This window comes from Corylus avellana, chromosome ca4 (genome assembly GCF_901000735.1).
Source record: "Corylus avellana chromosome ca4, CavTom2PMs-1.0".
In the NCBI taxonomy this organism is placed as follows: domain Eukaryota; kingdom Viridiplantae; phylum Streptophyta; class Magnoliopsida; order Fagales; family Betulaceae; genus Corylus; species Corylus avellana.
The window spans coordinates 21,602,060-21,622,399 of record NC_081544.1 but is presented as its reverse complement, the minus strand read 5'-3'; the positions used below and the strand labels follow the sequence as shown (position 1 = coordinate 21,622,399).

Here is a 20,340-nt window from a genome sequence, read left to right as displayed (position 1 = left end):
TCGAGTAAGAGGAAATGCCTTCAAGTCAAGAAGAGTGGAATGAGGGAATTGTTATCTCAGGTCAATTTTTTGGGTAGAGTGGAGTTTTTTGGCTACTCTTGATAGTCAACGCTGTAGCAAGAGCAGAGAACAGTGCAGGTTTCATTCGTAAGTTCAGAGATTCTTAGTGCGCCTTCTTGGGTCAGCGTTGCATAATCCTCAAGGTAGTTACATGGCCATTGAAGAGTTCAACAGCAGTTGGCAGATGGGATTTATTCTTGTTCCGTAGGCAAGAAGAAATGGGGTTGGTGTGGGTTCATGGAGGTGCTACAGTATTTGCTGTCTCCTTGTACCTTTGTGAAATGCGCACCTCCGGTCGTCTTTTTACCCTCACCAAAGTCTCAGTTTGTTCTCGTGAACCACTCTTTTGTTTGGACAGACTTTGTAGGCCCATGTCAATCAAGGGAATCCTGTGATATCAACATTACTTATCAAAAAAAAAAAAACAGGCTCTTCTTCAGGCTCTCACAGCCCACTTCAGCCCTCTTGCAACCATTGGGCCTCACTCCAGGATTTTATTTTTGAATAGTCTTCATATTTGTGCTGCCCGAAGGCCCATAACACAGTGGACAACAACCTGCGTTTGTTAACAGGCATGTGGCTTAAGTTGTGACTGTTGGGTCAACTTTCATTCTTGGTCGAGTTGTCCATTCGTGGGTCAGCGATGCACTCTTTCGATGTACTATATCTCGTTGGGATTTGAATCATTGTTGAAACCTGTTTCTAGTTCGGCAATAGAGCGTTAGAAAATGACTGCAACCATGGTTACAATCTCATCAGTAGTTGGGTGATAGGGACATCAGACACAAGCCACCGATCACACATGTATGGACGTTGACGACATAGGATGGCCCTATGACCTTGTTGTCGGGTGATATTATTATGTTATTTTTCGTAATTTATTTACATTATTTATTTTTGGACTGGTTATTTTATTTTTATGATTTTGGGTTTAATGTTATTTTAGTGGGTTTAATGTCAGTCCAGGTACTACTAGGGTTAGGATTAAGGTTTAACCCTTAGTCTATTTAAACCTATTTTTCTATTTTTAATAAATAATATTATTGACATGGTTTTGTCGTCTTCTCCCCTCTCCCGAGCTTCTTCTTCTTCTCTTTGGCTTATTTTCTCTCTTCTTGGCTTCGTCCTCTCTTTTTCTTCTCTCCCTGTTTACTCTCTTCTCAATTTTGTGTTTGTACTGCATCAATGGGTCTTCTTCATTGGCGATGGACTCCAAGATCTGTGCAACTTCTCTCTTTCATCTCTCTCTCTCTCTTTCTCTCTCTCTCTCTCTCTCTGGGATGACGACAACATAATTCTCCTAGTGGTTGCATTTTCTAGTGGGGACCTCAATGAATCTGAGAGGAGCGAAAGTTTGCCTTTGCCAAAGGATCTGCATGGCCTTGAATATCGTCTAGACAATACTCCATGTATGAATTCAATTTTTTTGAGGGAGCTGTCATAGCAAATCCTAAGCCCACCAGCCCAGTTATTGTGGCTCCCTCTTCTTGCAAAGAGGGTGCCCTTTATAGTGGTCCCTAGTTTTCTTATTTTAATTCCTCATCCCCCGTGCACGACAATTTGAGAACTCATACGTGGTCAAGAGATGTATGTATGGGATAGGAAGATGTTTGGGTTTTCACATGAAGGATTTGAAGCCGCAAGAGTTACAAAGGAACATCAGGCCCCTTCAGAAAGAGATTGGGAGCGGGGTTAACGGAGTTAGGGAACTTCTCAATTTGTCTTGCTTAGTGAACTATGACACCAAGAAGAACCCACCCTAATCCCTTTCTTCTTCTTGGTATCGTGGCAAGGCTTCTACCCCATTATGAAATTGAAAATTATTAGTTGGAATGTTTGAGGACTTAAGGATGTAGGGAAAAGGTTCAACATTAGCAACTTATTGAAAATTTAGAAGCTTGGCGTAGCGTGTTTTCAAGAAACAAAAATGGAGCATATTTCAGCCAGTATTGTCTGGGGCTTGTGAGGTGGATCTTTCACGAGGTGGTCTGTTCTGCTAGCCTTAGGAGCTTCGGGAGGAATTGTCTTAATGTGGGATAAATGTGCAGTAGAATGTATTAAAGAGGCCTAGTGTGGTATTGTCTCATTTTTTTTTTGCTTGTTCCCCTATGCCTAGTATGGTGTTTATGGTTAGAAAGAAATGCGAGATGCTTTGAGGATTCAGAGAGATCTTTGGAGGAACTCACGGCTTTCTTCTTCTACACGCTTTTCACTTGGATAGCAACTTGGCTTGCCCCTTTAGTGATTAGCTATCTTGATTTTCTTGTTCTTTTCTCTTCTCCTAATTAGTCGTTTTTTCTTGTATACTTCTTATGTATTTGGGTTGCGCCCCTCTGCGCTTTTGATATAAGCATTACTTATAAAAAAAAAATATGTATTAAAGAGGCAGTGGGCACTTTCTCTATCTCATGCAAATTCAAATATGTTATGGATCAGTTTGATTGGTCCTTTTCAGGAGTTTATGATCCCAATGTTGATTCTGAAAGGCACTATTTGTGGGGAGAGTAATCAGGGGTTTTCAATTTGTGGGAAATCCCTTGGTGCATCATGGGAGACTTGAATGTTACTTACTTATCGAATGAAAGGATTTAGGCGGCTTGGTTAATCTCTGCCATGAGGGATTTTTCTGATTTCATTTTAGAGTAGCAGTTTATCGATATTCCACTGGCTGGAGGTTCTTTTACTTGGTTTAGACTTGATTCTTCAGTGCTGCCTTTCTCGACCTGTATCTTATCATTTTCCCATATTGCTTGGCAGCGGAGATTTGTTTAGAGGATCATGTTCCTTTTCTATCTCTTTGAGCATCTTGGCTTCGGTACTAAATGGAGGAAATGGATGTCTGCTTGTATCTCCACAACCTGCTTTATTTTGATTAATGGTTGTTTGTATGGTTTCTTTGGTTTCTTTGATCCTACTAAGAGCCTCCACCAAGGAGATCCTCCTCTCTCGTCTCTCCTCTTCATGATTATCATGGAGGCTCTCAGTAGGATCAAGGATGCTCTCTAGAGCATGGTTGGGGGTTATTTATTGAGATTCGGGGCAGAATTCTTCAATTTCCTGTGACAATGCATACATCAAACTTTCACCCAAAAAATCTCCAATCAGCCAATATGGAGTTAGTGACCCTCTATGAACTAAGAGCCCTGAAAATCATAAGTTCCCTATTCTTCGCACAAAAATCAAGTATACTGTAGGTAGGCGTCCAAGAGAATAATCTCTGTGACATTTGGGCTTTTGCCCAAAGATATTAGATTTTGGGTTGCAATGTAGACAATATTAAATAGCAAGGGATGCAATTATTCAGTGGACAGTAGAGGTTTCAAAGAAAAAGAATTTAAAGGTTTTTCCAAATCTTGACAGTTGTGGGGTGGGGTCTGTTAAGCATTATGAACCATCAGTGTTAACCAGGCAGCACTCTCATCTGGTTTCCTTTAGATTTCTCGAGTATTTTCCAAATCCTGTTTCTAGAAATATGATGTAAACAAAATGCAATGCAAGTCTCGGAAGATTTCTTGTGTCATTGTTGTTACTCTATCCAATCTTGTATATGCATAGCTTCTTGCCTTGTAGCATTTGTTACTTGCTGATTTTTCATTTTCTTAAAGTATGTTGCATTGTGATCTACATCAGTCAGTTAATTTACTATTGTGGATCTTTACAGGAAGGTTTGTGGTGTCTTGGATGGCAAAACAGTGGGATGCAGTCCAGGGATAGGATGAACTTGACCCTTTTGGGAGGTATACCCCAAAAATTTGTACATTTGGCAGTGAGCCGCAGGTTTATTTCTGATATTGCTGTGTAATTACTATAGAACATTGAGTATACCCTCTTGCACTACGGTTTACTACGGCTAGAGCTTAAACATTTGAGGTTGGATCTGAGATGAAATTTTAACATATTATCCGAATATGTCGTTTGCCATTACTCAAGTCTGAGTGCTTGACTCTCTAATCAATAACTTTGATAATTATGAATGAAAGCATTTCACTTTTTTTCTGGAAATACACATTAAGCCTGAAATTGTCCCTGGTTTTGATAAAATTTGGAACTGTTACTTTATGAAAGAGAACTGGTGAGTTGGGATGTCCTTAAGAGAGTTGCAAGATATTGATAACTGGGGTGGCTACAATTAATACTTTGTTGCTTTGCTCTGCCTTCTAATCATCAACACTGTCAAGCATTCCAAGCCTCTGGGATTCCTGTAGGATTTTTTGGATATTAAACTCTTTTATGCAAATTATCAAATCTCTGCAAGAACCTTAGCATGTTATTTGTTTTATCAAGGTGGTTATTGATGAAGCTGTCTTGTAATGGTTAAGTCTCTTCATTAATAGTAGAGTTGGCTTTGAGGTCCCCTAAGATTAGGACTTGCCTTGACATTCTCTAGAAGCATTATGTAATAATGTGGCAGAAAGAATCAATTTTTTATTCCAACTGACGGCTGTCAAGAATTCTTGAGTATTAACTTGATATAGCTCCATGGGCATTAATGAAAATTTAATCACTTCTTCTGTTTGTTGCAGATCTAGTCCTTTCAAATAAGCTAGTCTTGTATGACCTTGAGAATCAAGTCATTGGATGGACTGAATATAACTGTAAGTATCATATTATCTTTGTTCTATTCTAAATTTTTTATTATATTTTATTTTAATTCAAGTATATCTTTGAATATGTTTGGCCTAAGAGCCCTAGCTATGCATATCGTTAGGCCCACTAGCTCTTTTGGTGTGAATATACACGTCCCTTGGTACACTTGTTTCACCTAAGCTGAAGGGAGGGATGGGATGGTGTTAGGGTGGGTCTTAGCTTCCATACTTGCATTATAATAGTTCTTACTGATTGAGAAGATAAGAACCTCTAACCATGAAGTAGCAGCCATTGCGGAGTTGCTAGAGCATTGTGGGTATCAGTTTTTCATCTTTTCGGGGTAGAGTGAGTAATGCCCAATCGAGTGGTAGAGTTATTGGCTAGTTGGAGTGGCCAGTTTGGTAGTCATCGTTACTTAGAAACTTGGAGGATGGCTCCCCATTGCGTGATATGGTGCATCTAGAGAGAATGCAATTCCCGTAATTTTGAAGACTAAGAGAACGGTGATAGCTTTAAAATATTTATTGTTCAAGACTCTATGGGTGGATGGTTGCTATCAATAGTTCTTGCTTCACTAACTTTGTAGAGTTTCTGGATATGTGTTCCTTTCCCTCTTCCTAAGTGGGTATTTCTCTTGTATACTCTCCGTGTACTTGGTTGTGACTTTCTACGCTTTAATAAGATTGAATTACTTATCAAAAAATAAAAAAATAAAATTCATGCCTATGAAATGAAGACTTTGATTATTGCGAAGGTTCTAGCCAATAGAATGAGGAGAGTCATGAATCGGGTGATTTCCAACCCGCAGAATGCTTTCGTCAGAGGAAGACATATTTTGGATTCGGTGCTTATAGCCAATGAATGCCTGGACAGCCGCATCAGATCTGGGGATCTCGGACTCTTGTGTAAGCTGGATATGGAGAAGGCTTATGATCACATGAACTGGAAGTTTTTAATCTATTTGCTAAGGAGGTGTGGTTTTGGTGAGAAATGGTGTACATGGATCGAGCATTGTATCTCGTCTGTGCCGTTTTCAGTGTTGATTAATGGCTCTTCCTCTGGTTTCTTTGGGAGTTTGCGTGGGGTGAGACAAGGTGATCCTCTTTCGCCTTTTTTGTTTATCATGGTTATGGAGGCGTTCAACAGGATGATTAATGCTTCCATCAATAGGGGTTTCATCAATGGCTTCTATGTGGGTGCTAGAGTGCCTGAGCGGGTAATTGTTTCTCACCTTCTCTTTGCTGATGATACGCTGGTTTTTTGTGGGGTTACTTCTAACCAAGTTAGATTTATTAAAGCCCTTCTTATCGGCTTCGAGGCGGTCTCAGGGTTAAAAGTAAACCGGGCCAAATCTGTCTTGGTCCCAGTCAGAGGTTCGGTGGTGACAGGGGAGCTGGCTGGTATCCTGGGTTGTGGCACTAGTTCTTTGCCCTTGAGGTACCTGGGTCTTCCGCTAGGGGCTTCGTTCAAGCTTTTGGCTATTTGGGATGATTTGTTGGAGAAGATTGCTAGAAGGTTGGCCCCTTGGAAGCGTTCGTACCTGTCCAAGGGGGCGAGACTCACTCTCATCAAGAGCACCTTATCCAATCTCCCCACCTATTTCCTGTCTTTGTTCCCCATTCTTGTTTCTGTGGCGAAGCGCATTGAGAAGATCCAACGGGATTTTTTATGGGGGGGGGGGGTCTCAATGACGAGCCTAAGTTACACTTGGTCAGCTGGGAAGAGGTGTGTTCTTCGATAGCTGAGGGTGGTCTAGGGATTCGAAGTTTGCGCCTTTTTAATCAAGCTCTTTTGGGGAAATGGTTATGGAGATTTGCAAATAAGGAAGAAGCTTGGTGGAGAAGTATTTTGGTGGCAAAGTATGGGGTGGATTGGGGTGGATGGCGTTCTAAAGTTCCTCGTGGAACGCATGGGGTGGGGTTGTGGAAACACATTTGTAAGGGTTGGGGGTTGTTTTAGAGCCACTTTAGATTTGATCCTGGATTGGGGGTGAAAGTCAAATTTTGGGAGGATACTTGGTGTGGCGAGATGTCCCTCAAGGAAGCTTTTCCCGGTCTCTTCAACATTGCTAGCAATAGGGATGCTTTCATTGCTGATATTCGGGAGTGTTCTAATGGTATGGTTCATTGGAATGTTACATTTACCCGTAGAATTCATGATTGGGAGGAGATGGTCTTAGCCTCCCTCTTCTCGCTCTTGTATTCGTCTTCGATTCGTGGGGAAGGGGAGGATCGGATGTGGTGGACCCCTTCAAGAAAAGGGAAGTTTGAGGTTCGCTCTTTTTATAGGATGCTTGTCTCAAAAGAGTCCAATCACTTTCCTTGGAAAAGCATTTGGCGCACAAAGGCTCCTACGAGAGTGGCCTTTTTTGCTTGGTCGACTGCCCTTGGAAAATCTCTCACGTTGGATAATGTTCGGAAGAGAGTTATTGTGGTGATTAATCGCTGTTGTATGTGTGAAACGGACGGGGAGTCTGTGGATCATCTATTTCTTCATTGTGGGGTTGCGCGCAAGTTGTGGGAGGTTATTTTCTCTCGCTTCAATTTGTGTTGGGTTATGCCTAGAAGTGTCAAGGATTTGTTTGCCAGTTGGTGTTCGGGTGGGAGATCTAGTAGTGCCGTGGTGTGGAAGATGGCTCCCCTTTGCCTGTTATGGTGCCTTTGGAAGGAGAGAAATGCGAGATGTTTCGAGGATTCGTCGAGGAACCTTGAGGACCTTGTTCATTTCTTTTTGTACACTCTCTTCACTTGGACTGCAGGCTGGCTTGCTCCTCTAGTGATTAATTTTCCTGATTTTCTCTTTTTGTTCTCTTCTTCTCTCTTCCCAGCTTAGTCGCTCTCTTGTATACTCCCTGTGTACTTGGGTTGCGCCCCTCTGCGCTCTTTAATGCATTATTACTTATAAAAAAAAAAAGACTTTGAAACCTTATTCTGAAGGGAAAAATTTGTGATTATAAAAAATTATTTGTGCTTATTTATACTCGGTAGTGTATTGTGATAAATCATGCAATATTAATTAGAATCCTAGAAGATTAGATACAAGGACACTATTAAATTTAGCAAATATTTCCTAATGAGCAATTGTTAGCTTCCTCTTGTCTAGTTTCAGCCTTGGGTAATATTACTAAAATTTAAATTCTAGGGCCCTAACTAATATTAATAGGGAAAAATCAAAATTCAGTTTTCGAGTTTTTCAATTTCGACAATTAGGTCCTTAGGTTTTACCCGTGTTTCAAATCGATCCTTTTGTCAACCTTCTATCCAAATAATTAACTGTTCACGTACCATGTGAACTATTTACCAGTTACACCCACCAACACAATGCCATGTCATGCACAAAAAAGAAGAGGAAAAACTAAGAGGGTGGGGGTGGTTCAGCTACCACCCCCAGGTGGCCACCCCCTCTCTTGGGAGATGGTGGCCAGACCATCCCCCACTTGAGGGGGTGGCTTGGGGTTTTGGGGTGGCCTGGGTGTGGTCAAGCCATCTCTCCAAGCACCGGTAGCTCACGCCACCTGAACAGCTCCCTAGGGGTGGTTGAGCCCTTTGGGTGGGTTTTTGGGTGTCTAAGCCACCCATCTAGGTGAGTTTTTTGGGGTGTTTGAGCCACCCATCTAGGTGGGTTTCAGGGTGGTGCTACAGCCCCCGGGGGTGGTGGCCAGACCAACCCCACCCCCTTCAATCCCATCGATTCTCTTTTTTTCTTTTGTATGCATGACTTGTGCAGATGAGCATGACATTGTTGGCAGGTGTGACTTGATGAATTATCCACGTGACAAATGGGCTGTTAATTATTTGGAAGGCTAGTCAGTTTGAAATACGGATAAAACCTAAGAGCGTAATTGTTGAAATTAGAAACCAGAGGAATTGAAATCCCAAGAAAATTGAAGGACTAATTTTGACTTTTCCCTTAATTTTTCCTATGAATTTACTCATTCTCGTACCAATTTGGCAAAGAATAGCCTTATTTCAACATATATTGAAATTGCCTTTGTATAGAAAACTGTGTGAGAAAATAATTCCTATGTTGCTTTTGAGATTAGATGAAGTTTGAGGATTAACGAAACCCAAGATTGTTTCAACTAGGCATCTTTATACTTAATTCTGCAAGAACAAAAATATAGAATTTGGTTTATCTCAAAGTTGCCTTTGTCTTAGTGCAATGGTAAGAGTTGTAAAATATTGAACCTAAATGGACAGCTTCAATCTTGAGAGTGGCTATTTTATGCAAAATTGCTGAAGGCTAGGACAATATCCAAATCCTCCTAGGACCTTGTTTTGGTGGTACCAACATTAGTTATTTACTTCATTGTGGCCTTTGTGAAATTCTAAGAAGAGCTGGCTTTTGTTGATTAATGGAGTACTAATAATCATCCTATAATTTCTCTTGATGCAATTATCAAGAGAAACAAAAAATGGGCTTATTTGCTTAAACATAATTTGTTTGTAGGCATGCTTGTCATGATTTGATATTCAATTTTTTCTTTTGTGATATCATTGTGTGGAAGGCAAATTTTGGTTGAAAGATGTTATTGCATCTGTATATTTCACGAGTAACTTTGTTCGTTTCCCCGGATGCGCATGCTTCAGTTATACTCGTTTTTACCTATAAAAAAAAAGGAGAAAAAATTCACGAGTAATCATTGCCCACAATAGCCTTTTGAGAACTGATTTAAGAACTTAGTAGGATTACTGTGTTGGACCTTTACCTGTATTTACACCTTAATTTGTTAAAATTGCAAGCAAATCATAGTTAATAATTTCATTGAATCTAAACAAATTAATTGCATTTCATGATTTTCTAAACTCTGATTGAAGGACGGAACTCAGAGTTTTATTATCTCAGGCTAGTTGGTTTTGGTTTAACACTTCAAAACCTGATACGAACTATGGTACTTCTGACTCAACTTGTGACCCTAAGTTGGAAGTTAGAAAGCCTGAAAAAATTCACTGAAAAGTTGTCATGTTAATTGCTCAGGAATTACTAAAAACTGTTGCACTCAAATTGCAAATCTTACATTGTTATTATCATTCTTCTGGTTTTTATGTTATGACTTTATAATGGTTGGTTTCAGGCTCTTCAAGCATTAAACTGCAGGATGAACAATCTGGAACAGTTCGTTTAGTAGGTTCCCACTCTCTTTCTTCTGCTTGCAGTTTGAATAGTCGATGGGCTATAGTTTTGTTGTTTCTAATTCTGCTGCTGCACAATATTTTTACTGAAATGCTACTAGTCTTCAGCTAATACAAAGTACCAACAGTCAAGATAAAGAATCAGAAAATATGAATATAAATAGAAAATCATGAGATTGATTGATAAGATTGTGCTCCGAATACTTTGTCAGTTGTATATTTATTTTCACGCCTGATGTGGAAACAAGCTAGGATTGTTCATTGTAGCATGCTTCGCTCTGGGTTAAATTTTTCTACCCATTGTGAATATGTGGAAATTTATGAAAGCTTAGAACCAGGTTTGAGTTTTGAAGTATATATCGTTTGAACTTTGTAACTTGGCTTTATGTTATACTACCCTAGATTGTCTTATATTTGTGAGTCTCACATTAGGTGAGGAGATTGTGAAAACGTTATGTGGGTGCTAAGTCCTGGTGGAAGTTTAATTAATTGTTGTACTTCTTTTTATGTTCTCTTCTTTTTTTTTTCTTCTTAGTCGCTCTTTTGTATACTCCCTATATTCTAGGGTTGCGCCCATCTGCGCTTTTGATTTATACATCTTTACTTATTAAAAAAATTAATTAATTGTTGTACTTTACATCAAAATTTAACAATGATTGAAACCATTTATAGATATGTATTTTGCTACTGAAGATCTATAAATTCTATTTTCTTCTCTAGACATAGTCTTGCTTAAACATGATTGGTTCTTAAGCTCACCTTTGGTAACCAATCAATTTGAGGTAATATAGATGTGTATAAGCTTTGTGGAAGAAAAGGAGGTTCCACAGAAAGTATGACAAAGAAGTACCAAGTATTTAATATCTACAATTACCAAGAAACTCTTTTGCCACCCTTTTTTTTTTCTTTTATCAAACTAATTATAACATTTGGAATGATAGGGTGTTTCCTTCTAGACAATTTTAGAACTTGTAAGTGAGGTGTTCCCACTTGTTGTCCCTGTCGTGTCCCCACTAGCCGTCAATTCATGAGATGTATTGTGTAACTGCATTTCCCATATATTTGGAAGAATAGAATGAAGATAGTGAGGAGATTCACCCCCATTTCTTTTACATTGTCATATTTCCATCATAGTTAACATGGTACCAGAGCAAAATTTTAGGGTTTAAAATTCTTCTTTAGTCTCTTTTGATTTAGTTTTTGGTCTTTGTTTCCCCCTCCCCCTTTGATTCTGTTGAGCTTTTAGAGCTTGATTTTGGTCAGCCTCCAGTGCCTTGATGAAGCTCTAGAAGAATTGTTCTTGGTGACTTGAAAAAGTCTAGCAATAAAAAAAATGAGTTTATTTGTTTTCAGCGGTTTGTGGGTTGTTTTGCTGGGTCTGGTGTTTTTTCGGTGCTTCCGTGGTGTTTCTCAGTGATTTTCATGGTCTTCGGCAACATTTGTGGCGTTTACCAATGATTTTCATGATTGGCAGTGTTCTCTGTGGCCTGTGCTGCTCAGTGGTCTGTGTTTTTCGGTTACCTCAGGAGATGTGTTTTTTAGTGTATAGGGTTTAGGGAGCTTCTATATATTTGGTTTAGTGCATTTTCTTGTTAATGTGTTTTTTAGTCTGTCTTTGTGTTTGTGTTTTCTAAGTTGTTCCAGGTTGAGGGGGAGTATTCGAGGTTGTTTGTTTGTTCCAAGCAGAGCATATATTATATATATGCCCCAGCTTGAGGGGGAGAATTAGAATGATAGGAGTTTCCTTCTAGAAGTTTTTAGAACTTGTGAAGTGTCCCAACTAGCTATTAATTCATGAGCTGGATTGTGTAACCACTTTTTTCCTATATATTTTTGGAAAAATGAAATGAAGGCAGTAAGGAGATTGAACCCCATGTCTCTTACATTTGCATATTCCCATCATAGTTTTTTTTTTTTTGATACGTAATATCAATTTATATAAAAGCGCAAAGGGGTGCAGCCCATGTACACAGGAAGTATACAATAGAGACCACAAATGCAAATAGCTATTAAGCTGAAAATGAAGCACATAAGTCTAAAAATTTCGCAAGTGTTGAAGCTCGCGACGAATGCCATATTACTCTCCATGAGAACAGTGTTTGGAGCACCCCTTTCTTCAACTCTACAAGTCCAAGTTCCCGGTCCTCAAAACTCCGTGCATTCCTTTCCCTCCATAAGCACCACATAACACATAAAGGAGCCATTCTCCAAATTTGCAAAACTATACGATTACCTCTTTGTCCTCACCAATTTCCCAAACATTCCTTCATCCTAGCCGGCATCACCTACGTAACACCAAACAACTGAAAAACCATGTTCCATGACTCTATAGCAACCTCGCAATGCAATAATAAATGATTAATTGATTCACCACTATGCTTACACATACAACACCACTCTGTTACTATAATGTTCTTCTTACGTAAATTGTCCAATGTTAATATTTTCCTCAGCATTGCTGTCCACACAAAAAAGCCACTCTCAGAGGAGCTTTACTCTTTCAAATACTCTTCCAAGGACCAACCACCGGAGCCGAATTAACCTTTACCTAATAGTATGACTTCACCTCAAAATCCTTTCGCTTAGAGGGAATCCAACAAATTTTATCCACCCCACCATGCCTAATCTGTTGGGAATACAATAACTCGAAAAATCGTGTAACCTCCTCTAACTCCCAATCATGAACAGGTTGAATAAACATTACATTCCAATGAATAGCACCATTTGCTATATCCATTTTCTCCTCCACCCATTCCTCCTTTGTGCATGCTATATTGAATAAGGCTGGAAACATAATCTTCAATGGTGACTCCCCACACCACACATCCTGCCAAAACAACACTCTAGAACCGTCTCCTACCTCAAACTGCACGTTACTAGAACCGTCTCCTACCTCAAACTGCACATGTTGCTTAAAATTATCCCACCTCCTTCGAATACATTTCCACACTCCCACCCAATAGGAGCCCCCTACTTCCTTGGAGCACCAACCATCCCTCATTGTATCATATTTAACCTCCACTAATTTCCTCCACCAAGCATCTCCCCATTGGCAAACCTCCACAACCATTTACCTAACAAAGCTTGATTGAATTGAATCAAATTCCTTACCCCTAATCCCCCCACCTCCTTCTGCATGCAAACCTTGGACTAGTTTACCAAATGAAACTTGAATTCGTCACCTACACCTCCCCACAAGAAGTCTCTTTGTAATTTTTCTATTCGCTTCGCCACTCGCACTGGAATCTAAAACAGAGATAAATATTATGTGGGTATGTTACAAATAGTGCTTTTAATCATTGTTAGCCTACCACCTTTGGATAAATACATCTGCTTTCACCCTGCCAACTTAGTCTCAATCTTTTCAATGACATTGTTCCATATAAATGGATCCTTATAATGAGCACCCGAAGGTAAACCCAAGTACGCAAATGGTACTGAATCCACACCACACCCAAGTATTCTTGACAAACCTTCCACATCTCCCACCTCACCTATAGGGGCAATAACAAACTTTGACAAATTTATTTTCAACCCCGAAACCGCTTCAAAACACAGCAGCAAGCTCTCAAATTACGAAGTTGTTCCACCTTTGGCTCGCAGAAGATAAGTGTGTCATCTGCGAATAGTAAGTGTGACACTACCATTAGCTCAGAATGTCGCGAACCCACCGAAAACCCAGCCATTAGATCTCTCTCCACCGTTGCGTTCATCATCCTGCTAAACGCCTCCATCACCAACACAAATAATAGAGGGGACAAAGGATCCCTTTGTCTCACTCCTCGAGAGCTACTGAAGAAGCCTACATGCGTTCCATTAATAAGAACGGAGAAACGTACTGTAAAGACACAATGATGAATCTAACCTTGCCATCTTTCCCCAAAACCGCACCTCTCTAACATATATAGTAGAAAGTCCCAGTTGACATTATCATTGGCCTTCTCCAAATCCAGCTTGCAAATAAGACCTGATTCCCTAGATCGAATCCGACTATCCACACATTCATTCACCATTAAAATAGAGTCCATTATTTGCCTACTAGACTAATAGGCCGAAAATCCTTGATCTCCACCACTCTAGCTTTTTTTGGAATAAGCACAACAAATGTAGCGTTAATGCTCTTCTCAAATTTTTCACTTTCATGAAATTCCTTGAAAACCGCCATCATGTCCTCCTTTACCAGCCCCCCAACATTTCTGAATGAAGGCCATAGTGAACCCATCAGGGCTGGGTGCTTTGTCGCCCTTCAACTTCCTCACCACCTCCCATACTTCATCTTCCTCAAAATCTCACTCCATCCAAAGTCTCTCCCCTTCATAAATGGAACTAAACGCCTGATTTACCATCAAAGGGGCTAAAAGCCTGATTGGTCTCCCTTGATATTGTTCAGAATACAGTGTTTTATAAAAATGCACAATATGATCTTGTATAACTGCTGGATCCTCTGTCCTACTCCCATCTACCATCATGGCAGCAACTGTGTTATTTCGCCTATGCGAATTGGCCAACCTATGGAAGAACTTTGTATTCCGATCTCAACAATATAAATTACTATAATGGAGAAAAAATAAGCTATAGAAGGATCCGGTGGTTGAAAGAGGGAGATAATTGTACGAAATTTTTCCATCGGATTGCTAATGCGAATAGAAGACATAACACCATTGAGTCGTTGATTGTAGAAGGTTCCACCACTTCAGATCAAGAGGTTATTAGTAATCATGTCACTCATTTTTACGAGTCTCTTTTCAAAGAGAGTCTCTCTTGGAGACCGAGGTTAGATGATCTTGAGTTTGACATGTTGGATGTTGGAGAGGCCACTAGTTTGGAAGCTCCTTTCGAGGAAAGGGAGGTTTGGGAGGTGGTGAAGGGAATGGATAGGGACAAGGCACCAGGTCCGGACGGTTTTTCTATGGCGTTCTTTCAGGATTGTTGGGATGTGCTCAAGGGGGACATTATGGCGGTCTTTGCGGAGTTCCATGATCGAGGTAGGTTTGAGAATAGTCTTAATGCCACGTTCATCTCTCTCATCCCGAAGTCTCATGGAGCTACCGACATTAAGGATTTTCGTCCAATTAGCCTTGTGGGAGGGACATACAAGATTATAGCCAAGGTCCTTGCCAATAGAATGAAGAGAGTGATGAACAGGGTAATCTCTAAACCCCAGAATGCTTTTGTAAAAGGCAGGCAAATCTTGGACTCAGTTCTCATCGCCAATGAATGTCTGGATAGTCGTATTAGATCAGGGGAGCCCGGCTTATTATGCAAATTGGATATGGAAAAAGCCTATGATCATATGAATTGGAAGTTCCTTCTCTACTTACTGAGAAGGTTTTGGAGAGAAATGGTGCTCCTGGATCGAGCATTGCATCTCGTCCGTGAGATTCTCGGTTTTGATTAATGGTTCTTCATCCGGTTTCTTTGATAGTTCACGTGGCGTGAGGCAAGGTGACCCTCTTTCACCTTTCCTGTTTGTCTTGGTCATGGAGGCTTTCAGTAGGTTGATCGACGCCTCGTTACATAGGGGATTCATTTCTGGGTTTCTAGTGGGAGCTAGAGAAACGGATCGGATTATCGTCTCTCACCTTCTCTTTGCTGATGACACTTTGGTTTTCTGTGGGGCAGATCCTACTCAAGTAAGAAACATTGGCGCCTTACTTGTCTGCTTTGAAGCTGTCTCTGGGTTAAAAGTGAACTTGGCTAAATCTGTCATGGTTCCTGTGGGTAGTATGGACAATGTGGACAGGCTGGCTGGTATTTTGGGATGTGGTATAGCTTCTACGCCGCTGAAGTATTTGGGCCTCCCGTTGGGAGCCTCGTTTAAGGTCAAGGCTATTTGGGAGGACGTGTTGGAGAAATATGCTAGAAGGCTGGCCTCTTGGAAACGCTTGTATCTATCAAAGGGGGGGAGGATTACTCTCATAAAGAGTACCTTATCCAATCTTCCTACCTACTTTCTGTCTCTGTTTCCTATTCCGGCCTCAGTGGCGAAGCGCATTGAGAAGATTCAACGTGATTTCTTATGGGGTGGGATTGATGAAGAGTTTAAATTCCATCTGGTTAGTTGGAATAAGGTATGTTCTCCGATCTCTGAGGGAGGTTTAGGCATTCGGAATTTGCGTTTGATGAATCAAGCTCTTTTGGGAAAATGGTTATGGAGATTTGCTCAGGAGAAGGAGGCTTGGTGGAGGAAGATTTTGGTGGCAAAGTATGGTGCGGTTTGGGGTGATTGGTGCTCCAAGGTTCCCAGAGGATCGCATGGGGTTGGGTTATGGAAGTATATATGCAGGGGGTGGAGGTCATTCCAAAGCCACATTAGATTTATCCCTGGTCTTGGGTCCAATATCAGGTTCTAGGAGGATATTTGGTGCGGAGATATGTCTCTTAAGGAGGCTTTTCCTGGACTTTTCAACATAGCCACCAAGAAGGATGCGTCTATTGCAGACAATAGGGAATGCTTAAATGGCTCTGTTCAGTGGAATGTTTCCTTCACTCGCAGGGTACATGATTGGGAAGTGGAGGTCTTGGCCTCTTTTTACACGCTATTGTATTCGCATCCGATGGGTGGGGAAGGGGAGGATAGAATAAGGTGGATCTCTTCTTGTAAAGGCAAATTTGAAGTAAGATCATTTTATAGGATCCTTGCTTCAAAAGACCCTACTCCTTTCCCTTGGAAAAGTATTTGGCGCACCAAGGCTCCTTCAAGAGTGGCCTTCTTTGTTTGGACGGCGGCGCTTGGAAAGATTCTAACTTTGGACAATGTTCGGAAGAGAGGTATTGTGGTGATAAACCGTTGTTGCATGTGTGAATCAGATGGGGAGTCTATTGATCATCTCTTTCTTCATTGTGGGGTGGCGCGCACCATGTGGAATGCCATTTTCGTTCGGTTTGGTTTGTGTTGGGTTATGCCGGGTAACGTTAAGGAGTTGTTTGCTTCTTGGTGGACGGGTGGTAAATCCAGCAGCGCCGTTGTGTGGAAGATGGTTCCTCTATGCCTTATGTGGAGTATTTGGAATGAGAGAAATGCTAGATGTTTTGAGAACTCTTCGAGGAATTTAGAGGACCTTATTCATTTTTTCTTGTACACTCTTTTCTCTTGGACTGCTGGTTGGCTAGCGCCTATAGTAATCAGCTTCCAAGATTTTCTTTTTATGTTCTCTTCTTCTTTCTCTTCCTCTTAGTCGCTCTCTTGTATACTCCCGGTGTACTAGGGTTGCGCCCCTCTGCGCTTTTTCTATATATCTTTACTTATCAAAAAAAAACATAGTAGCTATGATAGCTACGCTACAGAAGTGTCAACATAAGCTGAGTAAAGTCATTTTGTTCCTTAGTCATGAGCAATTTAAGCATTTGAGCAACCTAATTTACATGGTGGTTGAGTTTATTACCTATGGTTTAGTTGTGAAATCTGTAAAACTTAATGTCAACTCAAGGTTATAACTGACTATTGTGAAGTTGAGGCTTGACAGCGAGACCGTGGAGTAACTCTTTTTCTTTTTTTGAGAAGGTGTTTGTTAAGGAGCTCAACACCAGGATGGTAGAAGTTTAAACAGTTCTCATTTTATGGCTTTTTCAATATGAAAAATGGAGAAACTATAGAAGAACAAAGGCAAACTTGTCCTATTGAGTATCCCTATTGGGATTTCCTTCTTTTCTATGTCACACTCTTGCAAGACTTAGAATACGTAGTGCTCAAAGTGAATTGCATCTCAATTATCCTTATGAATACCTTATTGATTGTAGAAAGGTCGTCTAGTTTATTTAAAGTTGTGACTTTATTTAGCTAATTTTGTAATTGATTCGGTAGAATTAGCTTTTTAATTAGTTCAATCCTTGTACAAAACGTCAAGTGTTTGTCCTCCTAAAAGGCTCATATTCAGTTTTATGCTACCGTTCTGTTGGTGTTAGTGTGTTTGTAAGCTTCATACATGTTGCTGGTCACTTCTTAATAATTTAAGCTTTTGAAATAGATGATTGGTAACATGTTATAGCACAGTTGTCTATAAGGTCCTTGGTTTAAATCTTGGTAAATCCTATGCTACTAATTTCTTATGTTTTGCACATGGAAGTCTGTAATTTGTTCATTTGGATAGACTTACATGTCAAGGAGAGTGCTAATATTTTTGGGACACAATCAAAATAGAGCAGGGATAGAAATTAGTGTTATTATTTTCTAGGAATTAGTATTACTGCGGAACGCCACAGCTAAGTCCTATTCATTAGATTTTTTTTTTTCTTCTAATCAGTCCTATTCATTAGATTGATTGCAATACTATGGAATAGAACTCAGCTATTCTATATAACATTAATGTTCGATACATTTGTATATTTGTTGATAAAATGTAAATAATTATATAATGTTTATATAATAATCTGGCATACGCAATCCCGGCTTTCTAGGTATTAAAATGACTTTTTACTCTTCTTAACGCAATCTCAAACATGCTCTTAGTAGCTTAAGCTTGTAGGATAGATAGTAAATTCTTTTCTCAAGAATTGTATCCCTTTGTGTCGCTTTAATGTTCCACTCGAAATATGTTGTCATTGGTTTTTAATCTTTTATTTTCCTTTCTATTCAACATATTTTGGTTTAGTAGATTTACCTTGGGAAAATTATTGCCTATGGCGGTTATGTGAGATTGAAACTGTATAAGCCGAGTGATCGATGACTCTGGCAGCAGCCATTAAATAGGCCTACAAAAGGCATTACCAAACCAAGCCCACTGGGGGACCTCGAATAGGCTTAGTTGGTTGACAATAAGTCATATTTTTGTTGAATAACGTTCCTCTTAACACAATTTATTACTCATGTCACACACCATTGACATGATACACAATGTCAAACCAGGAGATAAATAGATCTCAAGTGTAGCATTACTCATTTTTGGTACATTATATTTTATTCTCTTAAACTACCAGCTTAATTTTAGTTATACCTTCAAACTACAAATAATTGCAATTTGGACCCATAAACTACCAAAATGTTCTAAATTGCTACCTCTGTCGAAACCGCAATTAAAAGGTTTTTTTTTTCTGCCAAAAATACCCCTATTTTCCTCCACAATGTAGTGTCTAGGACTAAATAGAGGAACAAAAAAGAGAAGAGTCAACATATCTCATTTCAAACTGTCACCCAATTAATAATCTCACTTTAAACTTTAAATTGCAACAGTGTCTTTTTAAACTACTAAAAATTGTCGATGTTCCCTTTAATGACATAAATACTCTTGATAAAAAAAAAATAATAATAATAAATGAATAAATAAATAAAAAAAAAAAAGAAAAAGAAACACCCTTAAGTGCACGTGCAGTTCGATTGGATTTGAGGGATGGGGTTCTGCTCTCATTTAACGGCCTAGCACCATCTATTTATTTTTTGCATCTCCGAGAAAATGCACTGCTCGTGGGTATGGAAGCTCTAATTGTAAATTCCTTTTACGTTCCAAATCGACCATGTCACCTGTGCTATGCTTTTTGCTCGATCTTAATTGAGAGTTCATTTGATAAAATACAACGCATTTGTTAGGACATAATTCTTCCCTTTCCTGCTAAACACAGCACCTGTCTTTCTTGTGTACACAGCTGAGAATTGAGACCAAAACAAAAAAAAGGGGAAGAGACCAAAAGACAAATAGAAGAGGAAATACAAAAACAACTGTTGACTTAGTAAGAAGAGGCAGGTAGGTAGTGGCATGTCACTCGCACTGGAAATACCAGGTCGTAGGGTGCATCAGAAACTTCTGATGAGAGTAGTTGAAGGACAGTTTTTGTGAGGGTGCCAACGGTAACCCACCATTGATGACACAGTCATCATAGCGTAGCACTTTGAGCAGCCTGGGATTCACCAGATGTTGAGGAAAGTTTCCGCAGTTCAAATGGATGTTGATTATTGGGCACATAGGGCAGTTGTTATGCACTTCCACCATGAATTTTGGCGGGTTACCGAACCCGACCTGAGTCTGTTGCACCGTCGGAGAATTTGCTGCACAATTAGCTCCCAACCCTGCAATTTGTTTTAGCATCTGGTTAGCTTCAAAAAAAAAAAAAAAATCACAGATAATTTGTTCATATGCTTTGGCTAAAACCCAAGTAATTTAGGTACACAGAGAGAGAGAGAGAGAGACCATGGTATAAGAGACAGGAGAATGTAAGGAAAGTGGTGATAAGCTTGGAAGACGCTGGTTGGCTTTGCATTTTTCAGTACTGCAGAGAGTATGGGTGGGGGGGATTTAGGTGGCTGCATTCCTGTGTTATATAGACTTAAAAAAAAAAAAAAAAAAAAAAAAAACCACAGTTTGGAGGGACTTTTGTGGCTGTGGGAAGAAGAGTGATCAAGAGAGAGTCACATGCAAGGAAAGGAGAAAAACAAGAAAAAAGTGTAGTGGAGAGAGAGAGTGGAGAGAGTGGATGTACGTGCTTCCCCACCAAACAACCTCATTCACATGGCAAAGTCAGAATCCAAAACATGCCAAGAAATTCTCCTGCAGAGCAGGGCTGTTGAGTTGTATTGTCGGAATGCATCTCTGTCTCTCTTATACGTTCTCAGAATCAGAGCCCAATCACA

At 39.9% G+C, this 20,340-nt stretch overlaps 3 protein-coding genes across 3 annotated transcripts in view; 1 reads left to right on the top strand and 2 right to left on the bottom strand.

The window, feature by feature from the left end:
• Nucleotides 1–10,286, top strand: part of LOC132177493 (aspartic proteinase 36) — a 28,567-nt gene extending 18,281 nt beyond the window's left edge. Inside the window, exons 8-10 of the mRNA XM_059589838.1 lie at nucleotides 3,722–3,797; nucleotides 4,584–4,655; nucleotides 9,722–10,286. Coding sequence (XP_059445821.1) covers nucleotides 3,722–3,797; nucleotides 4,584–4,655; nucleotides 9,722–9,891 — 318 coding nt within the window. The 3' untranslated portion in view covers nucleotides 9,892–10,286. The remainder of the gene's footprint in view (nucleotides 1–3,721; nucleotides 3,798–4,583; nucleotides 4,656–9,721) is intronic.
• Nucleotides 10,287–13,115: 2,829 nt separating this feature from the next.
• Nucleotides 13,116–13,807, bottom strand: LOC132178217 (uncharacterized). The gene is made up of 3 exons (XM_059590665.1): nucleotides 13,645–13,807; nucleotides 13,357–13,581; nucleotides 13,116–13,273 (listed from the first exon to the last, which is right to left on the bottom strand). Exons 1-3 carry the CDS (start codon nucleotides 13,805–13,807, stop codon nucleotides 13,116–13,118), a joined length of 546 nt encoding a protein of 181 aa, XP_059446648.1.
• A 5,271-nt stretch (nucleotides 13,808–19,078) lies between these two features.
• LOC132179265 (uncharacterized protein At1g05835) lies at nucleotides 19,079–20,044 on the bottom strand. The gene is made up of 2 exons (XM_059591956.1): nucleotides 19,901–20,044; nucleotides 19,079–19,779 (listed from the first exon to the last, which is right to left on the bottom strand). The coding sequence occupies exons 1-2, from the start codon at nucleotides 19,968–19,970 to the stop codon at nucleotides 19,472–19,474; spliced, it is 378 nt and encodes a 125-aa protein (XP_059447939.1). The 5' UTR covers nucleotides 19,971–20,044; the 3' UTR covers nucleotides 19,079–19,471.
• Between the last annotated feature and the right edge of the window lie 296 nt (nucleotides 20,045–20,340).